Below are 14,938 nucleotides of genomic sequence, written 5' to 3'. Positions count from 1 at the left end.
TTCCAGAAGATTAGGGGAAGAAGTCTCACAGGCTCTATTTGTTTTTGTGACTGACACACCTTGGGACATCCAAGGAAAAGAGAAGATGGGCAGTAGATTTACAACACTTCTGAGCTAACAGCCCTTATGGAGATGGACGGCTCTGGGCTTATCATCACTCACCCATTGTTTTTTTAAACAAACCCTGCTGCCCAACCTAAAAACATTTTCTTTTCAGTTTGCAATCTACATTCCCCAGTCTTCAGTGGTTTTGGGGTTTATTTCATTTTAAGCAGCAACATACAGAGCAGGTTCTTTGGGCAAATCAGTTTAACACGATTTATATGAGTAAAAGTGGTAAACAACCATGACTTTAAACACAACTCTGTGAGCACCTGAAGTAGGAAAATACTTTTTCAAACACATTCTGTATGTCCCTTTTCCCACATGAAACAATATATCAAAACACATGGCTGGCTCTCTGACAGCAGCTGATGGGAATAAGCCATCAGCTTCAGGATCTCAACACCAGAACCAAAGATTTACTGCTCTTCCATTTTCCTTTGTGCCCTTCATCCTGTCCTGAACCAACTTCACCTATGTCTTTCCTTGTATTTGACTTTCCAAAAGACATCTCAAGGCCCGAAGTCAATACTGCATTTGGACAACAAGAGGAAAAGTAGATATGATCATTCTGGGAGGTACCACAAGTAACCAAAGAAGTCCATTTTCACAGCCTGTCTTTCAGAACTGCAGCAAAGCTTGAGCTGTAAGCAGCCTCATTCCTTCATGTTAACCACCTCACAGGACAACGCTGATGAGAAGGGAAGTTTCCCCCTATGTCTCAAATTCTAGAATACTCTGCCAGGATTGTTGTAGAAAATCTCTCCAGAGACTCGAAATATGCAGCTAGAAAGCATGCAAAATAAATATGCAGCTTTTCTCACTTAAAAAAAAAAAAACAAACCAGTGCAACTACTACATCATTTTTCCATAAGACAAAAGCTTATGAACCACTTGGCCGACTTTTCATATTATAAACTACAACCATCAACACATTTCAGTGCACAATGCCTACAGCATTCACAGTCAGGGGGGAAAATGTGCTTTAACTAATGGTGGCTGCATGGTTAACTTGACCTGCTAATTAAACACCTTCCTTTCATCACTTTTTCCTAAACAGCAGAGCAGACACACTTGGTGCTATCAAAGTGACCCTGGGCAATCTTCTTTTGAGCTTTTGAACTTTCGGATTGCTATCTTTGTTCTGCAGTTAAAAAGCTCCACGATACTTCCTCCTGCTGCTGCAAGTATAATTTACTCTATTTATAAGACTTCCAGCAACACACTCCAAACCAGCAGTGAGAGTCCATCACACACGATTAATGGCACTTTCAGCTACATTACTCAGCGATCCTGAAGTTGCCAAGAGAAGTGAGTCGGTGCTTACGTGTTCATTGCTAAAGGGACCCTCTCCTCTTTCCCCATGCTGGCACCACGGGAAGGTTTTCTGCCCCAGGAAAAATAGCAAGCTCCGAGGGAGTCTGTGCAACTCAAACATGTAAACAATCACTGTTAAAAGAAATTGATTTCAACCTACGGTTCAGGAAATTCAGTGCTGCGATTCCGTGTCTAAAAGCACCCAAGGTGGGTGATGGAGCAAATGGGATATGCATCATCATTTGATCTCTGGGAGGCCTTGAGACACTGGCAACTGCACAGGCTACACAAAACACAGATTGCACTGCAAGCAAATACCAATGCAAAAGGTGGGTTTATAATGCTGTTGCCTCTTTGTGGTGGGATGATCCCCAGGGCTTTTCAGTAACACAAGCACTGGCTCTAAAAAACACACAGTAATAAATGGAAAGCGGGTAAAGGATGGGAAATTGAGATAAAATAAATTTTCTCTGTTTAGCAAAGCCATATGCCTTTTGGAAAAGGTTGTTACTGTGTGTGTATTAACCATAACTCCCCATTTTAGATCAGCTAAGGGGCACTAGTTGAGCTAGATCTGGCTCCAGTTTTACAGAAATGGATGGCACCTTACATAGCAAATTATTCCCCTGTGGTACCTTTTCCACGCCTCCTTTGTTTTCTGAAGTCACTTCCTGCTCATATGCCCCTACATTAACAATTAACTCCTGCTTTGCTCCTGAGCATCTCCTGTTATTGAAAAGAAACTGGAGACTGTTTGTCAGGTTGTGAGACAAATAGTAGCTGGCAAGCGTCTATCACAGTCACTGAACACTGTTGGAAAGGTACCATTACTAAGAATAAAAAACAAGCTCATTGCAGTGTAAAGACTGAGACAAAGAATAATCAGCTTGCAAAAAAATTACCTTCCAGGCATTCTTCTGCCTGTGTTTAAAAGCTTGGTGATCAGCCATTTAGGGAAGAGGGTCATATAATCAATTGTCTCTAACTTCACACTGAAACCTCCTCTACTAAACTGAGCTTTGCACTGTAGCAACAGGTAAGCCAGGACTATCTGAGATTCTCCACTTCATTGCCATAAAAATAAATTTAGATGCCAACATCTGATGATGTTTTCTTAAGCATCTACCAAACCATTAATTTTAATGGAGAAAACTAATCCAAGACTTTTAGGCAGGCAATAATATTTGGTGTTTGTACTGCACATTGCTCTATACACACATAGCCACCGACTTTATAAATCAAACATTGCACTATCAGCACTGAAGACAACATATTTCAACTAAGGGCAAAAGAACTTGTAGCTGAAAAAAAAAAACCACCAACAATAGAAAGCTGAATAAGTGCTGGGCTCCATCACTAGAGGGAGGCACGACCACATATTAAGTTATTGCAACACACAGACAATCCTGAACACAATTATGAAACAAATAAAAGAGAAGACCATCAGCTAAATCTGGAAAAGATTCAGGGAAAGGAGAAAATTAGGTTTTCTTCCTTAACGAGGCTTTATTTCCAAAGACTCAAAACCTTCTCCTGGGAACTTTCAAATCATCTGTAATGAAAGGTTTTTAAAAATGTATCTTATTGCCTACCTTTCATGGCAGAATAAAGTATGTGACAGAAGAAAGTCAAAATTACCAGTTTCAGAAATGACACACAGCATTGCATCAGGAAAATGTTACAATTTTAATTTAAGCAGGCTTTACAGCCCATTTAACTTGAAATCAAAAAGTAATTTTAATCGTGTTTTTATTTTTAAACTAAATTGGCACGATTACATCTAGATGAACAGATACTACCAAAAAGCTGCTTTTTCAACAGATGATTCCCCTTGGCCATTAATAAATTTAGAAAAAGCACTTCTCTGAGAGGCTGTGAAAAGCAGCTTAAAAAAAAAACAACCCAAATCTGTAACTCAAACACTACCATTTTATTGATCATTTTATTTGATCATTTAATCAACTGTGGGTTTGAGGGTTTTCTTGGTTTATTTTTAATATAAGAAATGTGTGGTTTATATTGGTGAGATTCTTTTTCCCCCCCCGCTGTAAACTCCTCAGCAAAAAAACCACAAACCAATTTGGCTGGCTCGCTCCTGGGAATTTACACCTAGATAACCATTTTACAACTGACTAAACAGTTTCATTAACAGCAGCAGCACAACCAAAGCTTTTAACACCCAGCTTGAATCCTGCCCATCATTAGTACGGCAGAGCCCAACAGACAATCGTCTCTTGAACCAAAATGTACCTCAGGAGAAACATTAGCAAATGCTGCCCACGTCAAGCTAAGTGTGCTCGTCCTGTGCTCAATCACAGTCTGTGACTGCTTTACATTCAACACCTTTACACCAAAGGCTGAAATTCTCCACACTCCTGTTGCTTAGACAAGGCAGCTACAGCCCTGCAATGCAAACAGTCCAGAGCCTTTTTGAAAGGCAGGGGGTATTGCTTTTAACAAAAACAGACAGAGGGTTCCTAATGTGAGGAAATAAACGGTGAGGGAAGCAAGAATATGCGTGCTGAGGGAGAGAAGCACTTCGTGTCACGCTTAAGGAGCTGTGTTCAGCAAGGCTGTGTAACCAGTGCAGGCTGGAAAGTTAAGCTCTGGCAGACAAATTCATTTTCCCATTAGATATTCACTCCCACACCAGGGCAATGGCTTAAACACCCTCATATTTCAAATATATATCTCACTTCATAAATGGACTGCTCCTCCCAAAGCCTTGCAGTACTTTGCCACCAAAACTGCAAATATCCTTTTCCACCAGCATCTCTACAAACTGGTCCTTTTACAACTCATTTCACAGTCCTCAGAGTCCTTACTCCCTTTCCCATACCCAGGTGGCTACTTTGCACATTTTGCTGTGACATTCCCTTTTCAGATTAAACGGTCTGGGAAAGCAACTCATTTCCCCTTGCAAACACTTCAGCTCATAACATAAAGCTCGAATAACTCTTCACTGTATCCACTCACAGTTCTTCATCTTTTTTTTTTTCCCTGAAGGATTTAAGTAAGCAAAAAGCTCCAAATCAGCATGAGAAAGAAGACAGCACAGAAGGCTCCATGGAAGATCAAGGAAATCTAAAGAGCTGGTCTCTCAGTTTGCAGTCCTTGTTTCCTTTCTAAGTGCTTTATTACAGCAGTTTTGCCATCAGCATCCACCACTGGTATCACTCACCTGTTCATGAAGGTGGAGTTCTGCTCTTTCAGTGCAAGCTCCCGTTGCTGCAGGGCCACAATTTGCCTCGAGAGATCATCAGGTGTCCTAATTAAAACAAAACAGGAATTTTTTAACAAATCATTGGTTAAAAAACTACATTCCATACGTAACCATAAAACAGGTCTCACCAAAGGCAGCCAAGGCAATATCCCAGGGCCAGACTTGCTGCAGTCCCTTAAAACAACACAGAGCTGCATCCTGTCTGGCTCACACAAAATCCTGTGTTATTAAAGCCATCACAGGATTAATATTACGAGGGTAAGAAAAGGAGGAAATAAATGTAAATAGAAACTGTACAATTCAACAACTCTGGCTACTGCTGAACACACTCAGAGTGTAGAGGTTCGGGTACATCACAGGTGACTCAAAGCAGGGTTGTCACACAGTTACCAGTGTGCTGACTTCAGGGTCCTTCATACATCATTCCAGAGCCATAGGAGGGAAGAAAAAATCCAAGAACTCTAGGTAACACTTCAAGTATCACTGACAACCTTCCCTTGTCCATAACATCAAAGATTTCTATAGATTTACAGTTGTCAGGAATAGGTTTATTTTTTCATCAAATCCAATGACAAATTCTTAAAGGTCTGACAATCCCAGACACCACACCAGCAGTCTCTGCAGAAGGAAACCGTTCTTTCAGAGGCCTCTCTTTAAGTCATGAGTCTCTTTAAGTCACTCTAAATGAAGGTAGCTTATAAAAATTAGGAAAAGATTTTTGTCTTGAGTCATCAGAAAGGTTTTCCCATTCCAAAAGAGAAGCATCTATATCACACTTCCCCAAAGGAAAGGAAGCTGGAAAGGGTATCTCTGCATGTACCAGGTACATGCATCCTTTTGCTCCACAAGATGCACCACCCACAAAGGAGAAAAGTGACCCAAACCTTGAAAGCGTTTTTCTCAGGGAGAGAGTGGAAAGGCAGTTTTGCAGCAGTGAAATCTGTAGAAACACAGCCTGTTGTGGCCCTCGAGATGCAAGTCAAGGTTTCACTCTCGCTGGCAGCTGAAATTAGGCCTGGTCAGATTTTACATTATTCAAATACAGCACTAGAATAAGGTCCTTGCTACTCCAAAAACAGAGCAGGGAGAGGTGCCTCTAGCTTGACCATTGGGATTCTGACTGAATCTAGAACTAATTTCTCTGATGATAACACTCTTCAACCAACTATACACATCAGGAAAGGTATCACTTTTTCTCTTTTATCATCTGTCACTTCCAGTCAAGTGAAAATTAGTTAAACGCTGAGTTGATGCAGATAGGATTCAATTCTGGCAGTCCCAATTGAAAAGTTCCTGCGTTTCACTTTCAGAACTGCACACTTGTCTCCTTCCTCAGCAGACAACTTTGAGGGCTCTAATACAATTTGTGTTACGTCCAAGTCTTAACAGTCAATATACAATAAAACAGATGGACATGTTCTCCCATTGCAGCAAAGAAACCAGTCAGAACAGGATGAAACTATTCTTCAAAGACATCACACTCAATGGCCAAGGAAACTATGAGAAGAAACCAAGACACAACCTGGAGATGGCTTGTCTAAAACATCTAAAATTCAAATTCTGGTAGAAGCGATAAGTCAATTTTAAGCCAACATGCATCTAGGTTTTCAAATGTGTTGCAGCACTAAATAACACTTCAAAGTCCTGTAGCTGAGCCTGAAAGGATCCTCAACTTGAGCAGTTCTCCAGCTCTTTACTGAGGGTACCTGATGGCTGAGCATCAGAGCACCAGAGAACTAATTCAACCCAGTCTGACAGAAGTCACATCTCCACATAATCCAGGAGCAACAGCAAAACACTGCTGGTTTCTGGGAGTCTCAGCTCTGAAGAGCTCAAATCCAACACTGCTCTAACAGCAAAAATCCTATAAGAGCAATCTGTAAAACTACAATGATTTCAACATGGGTTCTATTTGCAGGAAATGGATCTCTGACTCAGACTTTTTCCTCATTAATTAAGTAGATGTTCTCTTTTCACAGTAGTTTCTAACTAAAAATTCTAGAGGTAAGGATAAAGGGAACTTGGATAAAGAGAGAGAGAAAACACTAGACAGAAATGGACTGGGCACGCTTAGTCTGTTTGGCAAAAAGAAGCTCTAAGCAGATACACCAATTTCAACAGGAACAATTTTTGTACAACGTCATGCCAAGAACAAGGCTCTGAAAAATGAAGTTCTAAACCTCTCATAATTCACCCAAATATAGCAGATTTACCACAAGGATAGTTAGTATCGGGCATCTCTCTGGCCATGTTGAGTGCCAGTCCCCCACACCAGTGTTTGGTCCCTGCATCAATAAAATAACAGCACAGATTTCTCTTTTCCTAACGTGCAAAAAAATGTATTTGCCTCAATTTTTTACTCATTTTCTCAGAAATTCATACCATCGTGTATTAGGACTGAGACAGGGAACTGAAATTAATCCAATAGTAAAATGAGACAGGACTATAAAAGCCACAGATTTCTAGTAATGAGAGCTCCTGACCGATTTCCAATAAAAAACAATCATCCTCATCTGTTTGGCCATTCAAACCAACAATCAGCTTCCAATCTCAGTTCCAGCAATTGGCAGCTTAAGGTTACATTTAATTCTGGAAAATGTTTTATTGGCATTAGATACCTTCTATTATTTTTTTTTTTTGAGTGGAGCAGCAGAGAAAACAAAGGCAATGGGTATTAACCCCCTCCAAAGAAAAGGTCACTTTCTATAGTGCTAAATCATGTCAGGTGATCAGAGACAAAGACACCCCTTGCATGCACTCTGCTGTCAAATACCTTTACTGGGAGGTTTCAAAGCCTGTTTCTGAGGTCTACATCCTACTCTGGTCACCAACAGTTTGGCAAAAGCCAAATTTCCACAGTTACAAGTAGAGGAATGACACCGCACGCACACTAATATTAAATCAGAGCTTTCAATTGCAAGAGAATTGGTCCAATCCCAAAGCACTGCAAACACCAACCAGCTGTAACCAGTTTCACAAGTTTCTGAAAACAATGCCAATAAAAAGAGACATTTGTCAGCATCCCAACACACAGTAACATGTTCTGGTCTTGAGAACCTTGTCTGATGTATATCATTTTTGCTAAGCTCCCTCCATTCCCTATGGAACAGCTGATATTAAAATCAGTATTAGAAAGCCAAGAAATCTGCTTTAAGAGCACCTGTATGACAACACAGCTTACCAACACTACTGGAATCACCACGGCTCCTTGAGGGAAGTTTGAAACCCTCTCCTGACAGGAACAGACCCAGAACTCCTTCCTAATAAGCTGAGCATTGTCACTGTTTGCCCTGCAAAGCTGCAGGCAGCTTCCTTTCCCAAGGAATGATGGAGCCCCAGGAACCACAAAAAAAACCCACATCTGGTCTGCATCAGCCGTGCAAAATCCTGTGAGGGGACACACGGGATGGTCTGACTGAGAGCAGTGTGTCACTAGAACTGAGTCACCTGCTTTGTAAACATAAAGACAACGTGAACAACAAGTGACAAAGTGGCTTCCAAACTGCAGGTGCAGAAGAAATCACTGACTTCAGATCCTTTCTCCTGGGCAAGGCACAATGAGCCAAAAGTTACAGTGTTCTTCCTCTGTCCCACCATCCCATCCCCAGACCCCACTTCCTTCTGCAACAGCATTTAAGCAAGAATCAAAAAACTAAACAGGTGAATTTAAGCCTAACTTGGAAACAAGATTATTTTTTTTGCCCTAAACAAGAAAATTAGTCCAGCATAGCTTAGGGCACAGTAAGGCAGGAGAGGCACAACACTGCTGTTAACCAAAGCTCTTTGCCTTCCTTTGGAGCACAGGTAATTTGAAAAGGAGCAATTTAAGAATGATAAAAACCTAAGACTGTTCCAATGAAGTGAAAAATTAACGTAATGGGATGTCCAACCAAGTCATACAATGACTTTCAGCACCCACTGGCACATTTTTTAACAAGGAAAACAGCTTTTGCTATTTTTTATGTCTTTTTTTTAAATGCACACAACTGACATTTCACAGGATTTGGAGGAAAGCCCTGTTCTTAGTTAAGGATCTATTACCATTTCAGTAAGAACTGTGACAATGACACACTGAGAATTAGATGCTGAAGTAACATTAAACTAAGACTCAGTAAGCAGATGAAAATGTTAAAGAAAAAAATTTTAATTTATAATTTATTAGAATGTCAACTTCTTGTTGCTTCTATAAAATGTTTCAAAATGCACAGCAAAGGGAGAGGTTTTATTGTAGCTAGAGATCAACATTAAATTTTAACTATGGAAGTGCAAGACAAAAGCAAAACTAAAGAGAAAAACAGGCACTTGGTCAACTGTGTCTGGAGAACTGAGTTTTTCAATGCTTTTTCTTTTAATTAAATTTCATTCAAACTACCAAACTAATATCACATTTATAATACCAAATTACTCAGAATAACTTATTTTTGGAAGTTTGCTGGATTAACATTTCTCTTTATAGTTTTAACTCAGTATGAATATTCAGTGACAGATTTGGTTGTCTGGACTAAGTCATATTAAATTGAAATGGAACATTACCAGATTTTTGGCGCAGTATTTTAGGTTTTACACTTCAGCACAATAAACGGATAAAGACCAGAGACAGAAGTTTTTATTGAACTGCTTGTTAAGAGAATCAGGCATAGAAAGAGAGGCCACATCTGTTTAGTTCTTTTCAATGAAAAACAATTTCCAGGGGTTTTTGTGGAGTTTGGTTTGTTTTTTTAAAGGCAATCTCCTAGAAGTATAAAATATTTATTTTGTTCCTTATCTTTTTTTGTATTATGTATAAGAAACATAAACAGATTCTGAAATTCTCCTCTCCTGAAGAAGAACCTTTTCTGCTTTTAAAAAATAATTTAATCTTCTTCCCAGGCAGAAAAACAACAGCATCTGAAGAACAAAACACAGAATGATAACATGACAACAACAGAAGACTTCTGGAAAGGCAGTTTAGTTGTTTTAAATATTTCTGTATGATTAGAAAGGCCTGTAATAGTGTCTGTAATAGTCTTTTTCCTTATGTCTGAAGTGAGTCTCAAACATCCTTTTTGTCTATTTGAGCTCCACTACTGCTTTAACTCCTTTATCTCTGGTTTACAGGACTCCTGTTTATTTCTGAAGCTTCACCAAGTCCAAAAGCAGCTCAGCTCCTGGGAGGACTCACCCTTCAAGAAAGTTGAGCAAATAACAATAATCACAACAGCACATCCAGACTTCCCAGGATACAGCAACACGGAGTCCTTCAGTTTAATTTGTTTGTATTAACTCCAAGTTTGCATAAGAAAGCTACAAATTGCTTAACATCCCTTTCTCCTCAAAATATGCATCACCTCCCTGGGAGCATTCCTTAGCTCTCCTTCACCAGACCAGAGGAAAACATTGCCACTAAAATCTGGCGTCCCCACCTGGAAGTTCTGAGAGTTAAGTTTCACAACAGCATTTCTACTGTAGAAAAAAAGCCCCTTCAAGCTCCAGTCCAGGCAGTTACACGTGTTTGTTCATATCTCCACACCTTTATCCTCCCTTTCCATTGCTGACTACATTAACCAATCCATATGGTCCAGAATCTCCTACACACATTAGTCACAGAAACAATTTCTCAACATTTCTAGGCAATTAGGGCACATTTAGTGCTCTGTACCACCGATTAAAATGTTTTGAAGAGCAGTCACATATCTTTAGTCATTCAAAGGTATACCCGAGACTGTTTCTCCAGTAAAGTGCCTGTTTAATGTTTTATGTACAAAGTAAACAGAGGAAATCTGAAGTGTAAGTGAAAGCAATAAGCAATCTCAGCCTCTGAGGTTCCCTTCATTTAGAAAACTCTTATTTGTGTACAGATAGAATCAACAAATCCAATTGCTTTTTACCAAAGCAAATGTCCCCATTAACCACTTGAAGCAGAAGAACAACTTATTTGTAAGAAAACATTTTAAGTGTTCATAAGTGTCTTGACAATTCTAAAGACAATTGATAAGTCTCTTTTGAAGCAACTGCAAAATTAGCAATTAATTCAATCAAGCCGTAATTTGAAGAGGGAAGAAAAAAAAAAAGAAGAAAACTGTCTTAGATTCCAGTAGATAGAGTTTTTTGGATTTTAATGAAGAAAGGTTTTTTCCTCCCAAAGTTAAGGATATGGCATCATAACAACTCATTTTTAAGTTTCATTTCTACTTTAAAGATACAATTAAGGGTTCAAGGAGATAACATTAACCTTACTTCTGAAAAAAAAAAAAATTAATCATTTGGCAGACGTTTCAACAGTCCAAACCTCTTTCTCATCCCTACCACTGCTCTAAGAGCAAGCACAGAACAAACCACAGAGCACACACATTGCACAGTGGAACAGAACCTCACAAGTGAAAGGCTTTAACAGCCCTCAAGCAGAGGGAATGTATACACAGTAGTGCCAACCCTGCTGATTTGGAAGATAAAAATAGTCAGCTTTTGAGTTCTTTTCAGTCTTCACACAGAAGTCAGGTCATTGCATGCTCAACCACATGACATGTAATTTAGAGCTTTGGGAGGTCGTGGTGAAACAAAAACAATTTTCACAGAACCATCAAGGTTGGAAGAGACCTTCAATACCATCCAGTCCAACCATCAACCCAGCACAACTTTAACCACCCCTAAACCACATCCCCAAGTGCCACAGTCAGATACCCACTGAACACTTCCAGAGACCTCCCTGGGCAATTTATTCCAATGCCTAATTTTCTTTAGTTTGACTGAAAAGTATCAGAGCACATGGCTGCACTTTCTACACAGAGACAGTTGCCTTTCAGAAAGGGGTCCAGCTCACAAACCATCAGTGTAGATTTCCAGGCTTCTCTTACCCTGGTGCAATTTGGTGAGACCAGCAGAGTAAATCCAACTGTTTGCTGCCACTAAAGTGGCCACCACTGGCTCTGCCCGGTTCATTTTCTGCCACTGAAGGTCTGAATCATAGAATCATAGAATCAGCTGGGCTGGAAAGGACCTCTGAGATCATCAAGTCCAATTCTTCATTTTTTTATTAATTTTTATTTTTTTTAAATTGGGAAAACCAGTCCGGGTTTTCCCCTATTCCATACTCCAAATAAAATCCCATCCAGGTTTTCCCCCATTCCATACTCTGGCCAAAATCCAGTCTGGGTTTTCCCCCATTCCCTACTCCCTACCTGTCTCAGCTCTCTTCTCATCAAAATATGAGCTCTCCTTGAGCTTCCAGGGCTCCAGGAGTCAGGTATCATCAGCCACAGGGGCTCAAGAGTGGGACATGGGAACTGTCAGTCTGGCTCTCAAAGTGGGCAGAAGTCAGTGTTGCTGCCTGTGTTGCAAGAGATTCACCATCAAGTCACTGTTTTGGGGCTTGGGGTGGATGAATAGATTCTATGCTACCTCTCACAGATTTATTTGAGCACTGCCAAGACTAGACTTCATTGAGAGTCGAATCCAACCTAGGCTTTAAACACCAGAGAAAGTACATGAGGAAGAAGGGAAAACAGAGAGTTAACTAGAAAAAAACCAGAATAAATTATCTTGAGCTCTTCTTAATGACAAGTATATCCCCACACAAGCTCCATTTGTACTGCTGCTAGCCCACAGGGATGTCCTTTAATTGCTCTGCTGTTCCACATTACAGCTGGAGGCTGACCACAGGGTACAACCAGAGCAAAACATGCTTGGCTCTCCACTCAGCTGCCACTCTGGGTTTTTCTGGCACAAAAGCTAATGATTTCTAGCATAAATATGGAATGAAAATAAAATAAAAAGCGTAGTGACTCTAAAACTCTTATTTATGCTTAGCATTCTCAAAACAATGAAAGCACACTTTGCCATGCCCTGTTCTTGACTGTCTCCTCAGGCAAAACCAAAAAAACCCATCTTTTTGGTATTGTGACACAGAAGAGATCAATTCCTTCCTGCAGCCTGCCTTGCTATGCCTCATCCCATGGGAAAAGCAAGATAAAAGGGAGAGATAGTCCACATATTTCAATCATGCTGTAACACAAAATTTGAATTTGGCTTAAACTCGCATAAAATGAAACCGTTTATAAGGCAACAAGAAGGCATTTAACATACAACTCAAGAAACATGGAGTGTATCTGCAAAGCTATGAAATATTCTGTGTCCTATGTTTTTACAATATAAGAAAACAAAGAGTTCTTAAGGTCTTAAACTCAAGAGATCAGAGATTGAAAGGAAAAAAAAAAAGAAAAAGAACCACACAAACTTCTAAAGCAGCTTTCAAGTATTTACCAGCAGCAGCACAGAAGTAGTGAAGTTGGAAATGATCAAAAAGGATTTTAAAAAATGGCTGTTACTGCTCTCACACTAACAGAGATATCAGCACAATCTTTACAATTAGAGAACCAAATGTGTTTCCTCAATTTGCAATTTAGTGAATGTAATTATATATTAATGATGATGTTGAAAGGAAATTATTGTGGCATACAATTTCATACCTATTGCCCTTAAGACTTCAAGCACAAAATGTAAACACATTTAATAATGTAATGTTTCATTTTACTGCAGCAGCAGCAAAACCTATTTTAAGTGTTTTTCCCAATCATGAACTTAATTTGAAGAAAAAAACCAACAGCTAAAGGGAAAAATAACGCCATGAAATGAATAAAAACTTCTCTTAGGGAGTCATAAGTAGGGTTGTTTTTCCTATAGTTTCCATTTGTCAGTGGAGTTGGAACAATCATTGTGGCAATCTGGGGCTGGGCAGGGAGGACAGTGTGAATAGGGGGGCCAAGAGGGGGAGTGGAGTTGAAATCAAATTAATCTAAAGAACAGAATCACAGCAGAATACCAATTATTAATTCTAACCATGTGGGTTAGAACTGTAAGATTTTCTAGTCATTTGGATAGTTGTAAATGGTAATACACAAAAACTTCATATCTGAAAATCACAGCCTGAAATAGAAAGATAAGCTCACTGGAAACAAGCTCTGAACAGACATATGTGATATCTTTCAAAGAGATATTCAACAGAGGATCATTAGAAATCTTGAAAACTATTCCAGGCCAATTCCTGGGATTACACAAAGCTGGGAAAGCATCCTAACAGCCAAAAAAATAAAGGTAATAAATGAAACTTGCAGAAGATCAGGCAGAAACTTCTATTTCTAACATTCATGTCAATGAATAAAACCTCATTCAGAGATTTGCTCCTCACCAAGCTGAGGGCCAGCAGGGATGGCTGGTTACAACAGAAGGATCTGAAGTAAATATTTATCTCCTTAGTTTTCAAATTAGGCAACAATATTTATGCAAATAAACAGTCTAAGTTAGTAATACTGATATAATTTTACTGAACCTCTGCTGGTTCCATTCCATGAGGTCACTCTCAAGACATTTGAAGACACTTGGACCAGCCTAGAACAGACATCATCAGCTGCTTCTCAAGGAAGGAGTGGGAACAGGGACAAGACACAAAAATCCTCCAAAAACTAAAAACAAATACCATTCACATGTATCCAACACACCCTTCTGGCATAAATGGTACCCACATGGAAATTACTAACACAGAGACATCATTTTTCCAGATAGCTGGGGCTCCTGTCTGACAAGAGAGCTCAAACTGTAACCAAGGCCAGGTACTCACAATATACACACACTTGACAATTTTACAGATAGCACTAAATTGATTGTCTTGTTCTTTTGACACCTGTCTGTGATAATACTTGCAGAATATTAATTTACCTAAGTTCTTGTATTGTTTTCAACACCTTTATTGATCACGTTGTTTTCCCAGACTCTTATCAACTGAAAATATTAGCCAGCAGTAACATAAAACCCCTAATCTTGAGAAAGAAGAAATAGTATTAATGGCTGGCTACAGGTCCTTGGGAGAGTTTAGACCATATTTTCAACTACTTTTATATAAAGTGATTTGACATCCCATATATTATTCTTATTTACTTCTGATTACAATCACATACCTCTTCAGTCTCACGGCAGGAACAGCCACTTTAAACTGCAACTTCAAGCTACAGTAAAGTTATTTTAACTGTGGTTGTTTGTTTCTTTTAATATCAAGCCAATAACATCAGTCATAGGTAAATTTATGATAACAATTTTAGAAAGAATGAAAAGCATACTGCTTCTATGTTCAACTGGAATACTAAGTTATTCTTTCAGACAGAAAATTGAGGTTAAGCCTGTTGCTTCAATTAATTAAAAACCATCCAAACTCAATCAAAGATTTCAAAGCTTTTCACAGCACGTCTCACCTCTGCCAGGAGCAAAACATAAAACATCCAAGTTTCAGCAAGTGTGAGAGGTTAAAAACCTTACTGAAGTACAGAA

The 14,938-nt window shown here is 39.3% G+C and overlaps 1 protein-coding gene across 1 annotated transcript in view; it reads right to left on the bottom strand.

Moving 5' to 3' along the window:
- Positions 1 to 14,938, bottom strand: part of MAD1L1 (MAD1 mitotic arrest deficient like 1) — a 353,601-nt gene that overhangs the window by 311,385 nt on the left and 27,278 nt on the right. Inside the window, exon 10 of the mRNA XM_017813643.1 lies at positions 4,601 to 4,687. Within this exon, the coding sequence (XP_017669132.1) occupies positions 4,601 to 4,687 (87 nt within the window). The remainder of the gene's footprint in view (positions 1 to 4,600; positions 4,688 to 14,938) is intronic.

The sequence above is a fragment of the Lepidothrix coronata genome, unplaced genomic scaffold (assembly GCF_001604755.1).
Source record: "Lepidothrix coronata isolate B3197 unplaced genomic scaffold, Lepidothrix_coronata-1.0 Scaffold41, whole genome shotgun sequence".
NCBI classification, from domain to species: Eukaryota; Metazoa; Chordata; class Aves; order Passeriformes; family Pipridae; genus Lepidothrix; species Lepidothrix coronata.
The sequence above is the reverse complement of the archived record's forward strand: the minus strand, read 5'-3'. Positions and strand labels throughout refer to the sequence as shown.